Source organism: Myotis davidii, unplaced genomic scaffold, assembly GCF_000327345.1.
Source record: "Myotis davidii unplaced genomic scaffold, ASM32734v1 scaffold162, whole genome shotgun sequence".
NCBI classification, from domain to species: Eukaryota; Metazoa; Chordata; class Mammalia; order Chiroptera; family Vespertilionidae; genus Myotis; species Myotis davidii.
This window is the reverse complement of record NW_006300036.1, coordinates 4,514,763-4,520,782: the sequence shown is the minus strand read 5'-3', so window position 1 is coordinate 4,520,782 and position 6,020 is coordinate 4,514,763. Positions and strand designations below refer to the sequence as shown.

General features: G+C 42.6%; 1 protein-coding gene across 2 annotated transcripts in view; it reads left to right on the top strand.

Annotated features, from left to right (window-relative positions):
• MCOLN2 (mucolipin 2) overlaps window positions 1-5,678 on the top strand; it is a 35,571-nt gene extending 29,893 nt beyond the window's left edge. For both annotated transcript variants that reach the window (XM_015572128.1, XM_006776251.2), the window contains 3 exons: window positions 1-105; window positions 1,725-1,846; window positions 4,889-5,678. The exon at window positions 1-105 is cut by the window's left edge and continues 132 nt beyond it. In XM_015572128.1, coding sequence (XP_015427614.1) covers window positions 1-105; window positions 1,725-1,846; window positions 4,889-4,925 — 264 coding nt within the window. In that variant the 3' untranslated portion in view covers window positions 4,926-5,678. The remainder of the gene's footprint in view (window positions 106-1,724; window positions 1,847-4,888) is intronic.
• The last annotated feature ends 342 nt before the right edge of the window (window positions 5,679-6,020 follow it).

Below are 6,020 nucleotides of genomic sequence, written 5' to 3'. Positions count from 1 at the left end.
TGGCTGTTCAGTCGCCTATATTTATATTCCTTCATTAGCCTTTTTATATATATGATTCTCAGCCTTTTCATTGCGCTTATTACGGATTCTTATGACACCATTAAGGTAAGTAATTATCAGGATTTCCTGCCAAGAAAATGGAAAAACCTATAGAGACTGGAGCATAGGAAAAAGCTACTCCCCCCCCACCCCCCGCCCCACACACACTTACTTAAAATACTATATTTTACTTAAATGTTGAAGTTTTGTAGGAAAGAGACTGTTGGCCTGGTTGGCTAGCTGAGTTGGTCAGAACATTATCCTGCTATGCCAAGGTTGTGGCTTCGATCCCCAGTCAGGGCAAATAAAAGAAACAACCAATGGATGTATAAATAAGAACAATAAAGTAATGTTTCTCTCTCTCTCTCTCTCTCTCTCTCTCTCTCTCTCAAAACAATTAACAAATAATTGTTTTTAAGTAGAAGAAAAGAGACTTGTTGGATGTAGGAGTTTAATTTTAAATATGCATTTAGGACATCATCCCTGTCACCCAGATCACGGTGACTGATTTCGTGGTGTGGTGGAAAGAGAAAGGCAATGGGTAGAGATGGGTTGAGTTTAGTAAATTAAGTAGTTCGATTGTTGGTTGCAGCACTGACACGTGTACCTGTCTGTCCTGGAACTAGGTTTTGAGTGCTAAGTGTCAGTGGTAAGGGGTCATCACCATCCTGAATACTGTTCAGATATTGGAACACCGATATTAGTATACTGGATGACACAACCATTTGTGTGATATAGGTTTCCTTTAAATGATGAAAGCTAAGGCTCTTGTGTTGTTTAGCTTGCTATCTTCCTGAGCCACGTGGTGGGTTCTGTATCCTTTCAGTCTGGGTCCATTTAACTGGTTTGTAGCTTGAAGGGCGCTCTGTTGCCTCCGGTGGTGACCCCTCTAGCAGCAGGTGGTCGTGCTCAGAAATCCTGTTTCAGACCAGCATTGGAGCAACCAAGGGTGCTATGTCAGTGCCTTGGGGTGTTGTGCTCTTCTTGAACCTTCTCAGACTAAACTCAGAAGAAGCTAATTCATTGGAAATACTCCTGAGCACATTTTTGTGCGTGGGGAGGTTAGTTTCCACATGAGAGTGGGTGTGTGGCTCTAACAGCAGGGCTGGGTGTATAGAGAGATTGTTGCACACTGCTGCCCCATGGGTCCCTGCCTTTGATGGGGCAGTGTCCCTGTGAGCAGGCCACGTCTTGATAACCTGGTGGATGACTTCACTTAGCGTGAGGGGAGAGGGCCTCAGGGTCTTTGTGTCTGCTCGAAAGAACCTACTGCCTTCTGCCCCACGAAGTGACCCTCTTCCATAAAAGTAGAGGAATAGAGATTACTTCTCAAGCAGGTTCTGCATGGGCAGTGAGGGGAAGGGGATGGGGGTCTTACCTGGTCTTGCATTAGTTTTAAAACTTTAGCCTTCTGATTATTGCTTTTATCTCCCTTACTAGTACACCCTTCCCCGCTTCACCCTGGCACCAGAGGTGTTTTCCTTTGGGTTGTTCTCTGTTCCATGGTGGCCCTGGCTTGGCCTTCTGGGACTGACATTGATTTAGCATTGTTAATATCAGTTCTTGGATCTGACCTAGCAATGTGGGAGAGCTTTATTTTAGCAAAGGTGGGTTTGGTTCATTGACAAAGGGAACAATTTCTCATGCCTTATACATGAGGTAACAACACTGTGTACTTTTTGAAGAAATACCAGCAGAATGGTTTTCCTGAGACGGATCTTCGGGAGTTCCTGAAGGAATGTAATAGCCGAGAGGAGTATCAGAAAGAGTCCTCAGCCTTCCTGTCCCGCATCTGCTGTCTGAGGAGGTCGGTATTGTGTTTAATCAGGTCCCCATGCTCCTGAGAGGAGCTGCTCTGCTGCCTTAACAAAGAGTACTTCCCAGGTGCACACTACACTCAGGAATCAGCTTGTCGTGGGGAAGAACCCCTCTTTTCTCCCACTGAAATCGGCTTTAGAAATGAATTCTAATGAAACAGGGTAGAAAGCTACATGACATGGTTGGGCCCTCATGGGGATACTATGCGACTATTATGAGAAGGCATGAATTATGTCCCTCAGGTCAAGAGAGTGAACTCTTATGTGGCCAAAGTAAGAGGTCAATATATATATAAAAATTGATTTCAGAGAGGAAGGGAGATGGAGAGAGAGAGAAACGTCAATGATGAGACAGAATCATTGATCAGCTGCTTCCTGCATGCCCCACACTGGGGATCAAGCCTGCAACCTGGGCATGTGCCCTGACCGAGAATGGAACCATGACCTCCTGGTTCATAGGCCGATGCTCAATCATTGAGCTGTATGGGTAACAGTTCATCAGGCAACACTCTTAATTTTAGAGGTGGAGCTCTCGGAATGTCAAGGGCATTTTCCCTTTTCACAATACGTGGTACAGATAACTCCTCTTGACCAGAGCAGGAACCCTGCCTGAGAGGAGGCTGTACATGTCCTGGGCTGGAAATGCATGTCAGTAGCTCTTCGGTGACCAACTGCACTTTGCTCGCTGTTCATCAGGACACTTAAGAAAATGGTCTAGACCAGCAATGTTCAACCGTATTCATCTCATGGCACACATAATTTTTTTAAAAAATATATTTTATTGATTTTTTACAGAGAGGAAGGGAGAGAGATAGAGAGTCAGAAACATCGATGAGAGAGAGACATCGATCAGCCGCCTCCTGCACATCTCCTACTGGGGATGTGCCCGCAACTCGGGGATATGTCCAAAACCCAGATACATGCCCTTGACCAGAATCGAACCTGGGACCCCCCAGTCCGCAGGCCGACGCTCTATCCACTGAGCTAAACCGGTTTCGGCAACACACATAATTTTAATTACTAAAATTCTGCGGCACACCAAAAAATATTTTTTGCCCATCTGACAAAAAAAGGTATAATTTTGATTCATTCATACCAGATGGCTATTGCGTTGGCTGTTGTTAGTTTTTTAATTTGACAATTTAAGGGAAAAGAGGTCAGTATTCCTGACTAAATAGTCAGGTATTGCATGTTTTTAAAAAATTCTTGCGGCGCACCATTTGAAAATCGCTGGTCTAGACCTCAGTGGCAAAGCCTACACGTGGTGGTTTGGGAACGAGAATGGGGGTCAGGTGAGGATAGGATATCTAATTGTACACATGTTTGTTTTCATCTCTAGTCAGGGTTGCGGGCTGTTAACTCAAAGCATCCCCTACCCATGTTTTTTGAGAAAGATTCTCTAAACCAAATTTCTGAAGGAAGATGGGAAACATAATTGCTGCTTAAAAACCACAGGATGTATTTCCTGCTAATCAATTCATACCGCATCTTGGGATTTGAAATGATCTGATTGAAGCATTTCCAAAGAATGTCTAGTAAATATGAAATGAAGTCTTCTGAGAAGAGTTAAGTTTTTAAAATCACATTTTATCCTTTCAGAGCATTAAATTGTTCCCATGAAAGCTGGGATAAAGGAATATTAATTTTCTTAATAGGCAGCTACTTCCTAAGAGGCATCTTGTACAAGGAAAGTCTCCCTAAGTTGCTTTTCTAATACGTAGCTATACAGAACAAAAAAAGAAATCTTGGAATGTAGTTGTGAATTCTAGAGAGTAACCTATGGGGTTTTGGTGTTTGTTTTTTTGATGTTTGCACCATACAAAGCCCTAGGAGGTTGTTAAATGTTTTCTTGTGCAGCGACATGGAATAAGTAAAAGATGTAAGAGGCAAACTTGAAGATACGCTAATCAGGTTGGGTCTGAGTGCTGGGGAGAAATATCAGCAGCTTGCCCTAAGATGTGCTAAGGGCTGTTGAGAAGATGTCTGATGCAAAAGGAGGGACAGGCCCGTCTTTAATGAAAGAATTAAATGGAACAGGAGAGTCCACCAAAGGAAATCTACTGAAAAACGGGGATGTTGGAGGTTTGAAAAAAGAGGATATCAAAAATGAAAACAGGAGTGGCTATTACCGAAAGATAGTTATGGGTGAAATCAGCTAGAACAGCTTTAGCCAAGTAATCAAATCAAAGCCTAGATCTGGGGGGCTTTTGAAGGACCTTGCAGAGAGTAAATGAAGATCTTAGGGCCTGATGAAGGAAATGGATTATATCGGGCCTTGAGAACAAGTGGTGGCTTTGACTCCATAAAACATTAACTATACCTGGATATATCTAAAGGCTAGGAGCCAAAGAGTGGAATAAAATTGAGGAAGGCTATGAATGAAGAGTAAATATTGGAGAAAGACCTCACTGAGAAACTCAAGGAAAAGGGTTTAGGAAGGGTGTTACGAGTATTGGTGTGTGGGCCTCCTCTCCGGGGCCATGACAGATAGCAGCCCAGCAGCCACCACAATGGATTCTCCTTCCAGTCGTTGAAGGAGCCTTTAGTCTGATCATTAAACCCCTGGGTTTTCATTTTGGACCCTGCCAGTTATCAAATGTGTCCCATGACCCCTCCTACACCTCTTGGTTCCTCAGTGTCATGAGGGTGAACAGATGACCTCGGACAGCTCTTCCAGCTCTAATGTAATGTGGTTCTTTGGAAAGATGTGCTTGGTTGAACAGATGCAGAATTTACCTTTCGCCTTCTCTACTGCAGTGAAGGATAGTCTGCGCTTCCAGGCACTAAGAAGGCTTGTCAGGGAAAGGAGATGGAGGGTCCCAAAGAGGTAGACAGCTCCTCCAAGTTGCCAAAAGCATCTGCTCAAACCAAAAATAATGTCAAATGCCCTTCTTAATTTTTTCCCTTTTTAATGTTCCATTTAGCCTGTTGATAACCTATGCATGTCTAGAATATGAAGTATTTCTGTTCTTTCCCAGAGATTTTTGAGTCATAATCTCTTTTCTCCTCCCCCCTCTCCTTTTCTGTTGTAGGAAAGAAAGTGATGACCACTTGATATTTACTAACTAAAATCCTTCTGCCAAAGATAATCAAGGGCCTCCTTATCCAGTGACAATGCAGAGGGACCCCGAATGGCTTGGACCAGCATGTCCAACATACTGCTGTTTAATGTGGAGTGGGAAGGAGGACTGACTGTCAGCTGGCTGACCACAACTGCAGCTCCAAAGTTCCTTTTTATACCCGTGGATGATGAAGCATAGACCATAGGCAATTACTGGGCATTAGTGCAATAGATTAGTGATAATGAAATTCTTTTAATTTATGACAGGGCAATGTTGGGATGCAAAAAAAAAAGAAATCCCATTTCAAAATGTGCAAAACAACGTGTTTAAAACCACACATTGAAAGATGTGTGTTTATCCTCAAATTGGGGTTTGTTTTAAAAGTGATGCTTGGCTTAGAAGACATTTGTTAAGTCATGGTCTGCACAGAGATGAAGTTGGTTGCAATATCAAATTATAGACGCAAGCTGGAAATCTATTCGACCATTTAAAGATGACATTTCAATCAACAGAAAGACATTTCTCGGCCCGTTTTCCTGTGATTTTCTCCAGTATGATATGAAGCAACTGCTGGCATAGTGAGATGAATAGGAAACACCTTTCACTTGTGCTGATTGTTGATTGTACACATGACACGTGGAGGTAAACTATAGCAGGGCTCATTCATGTTAGCAAACAGACTCCACCGGGGTGGGGATTTACCCTTGTCAAGCAAGGAGAGATGGCATTTTTTACCTAAATAAATTTATTTTTATCATAATATATGGAATTACTAGTATTTTTTTTTAATGTAGACTCTCTTAACATCTACCCAGTCAAAAAAACATGTCACATCATGTCTCTGGTCTCCCAAAGGGATTTCCCATTTTCTTAAAAGTAGCAGAGATGTGGGAGCTAACATATAGAGGTTATTCAACAAATATTTATAACAATGACTGCAGAGATTAAGATCACTGTATGCATAGTTTTATTTCATACTTGAGCTATCTCATGTGTCAACTATTTTAAAATTATTGGTGAAGAGTAGAATCTGAATTAAACAGACCCTCATCCCAGAGCTCTCTCTCTTTCCCCACTGCCCCTCCCTGCCAAGCCCCTACTA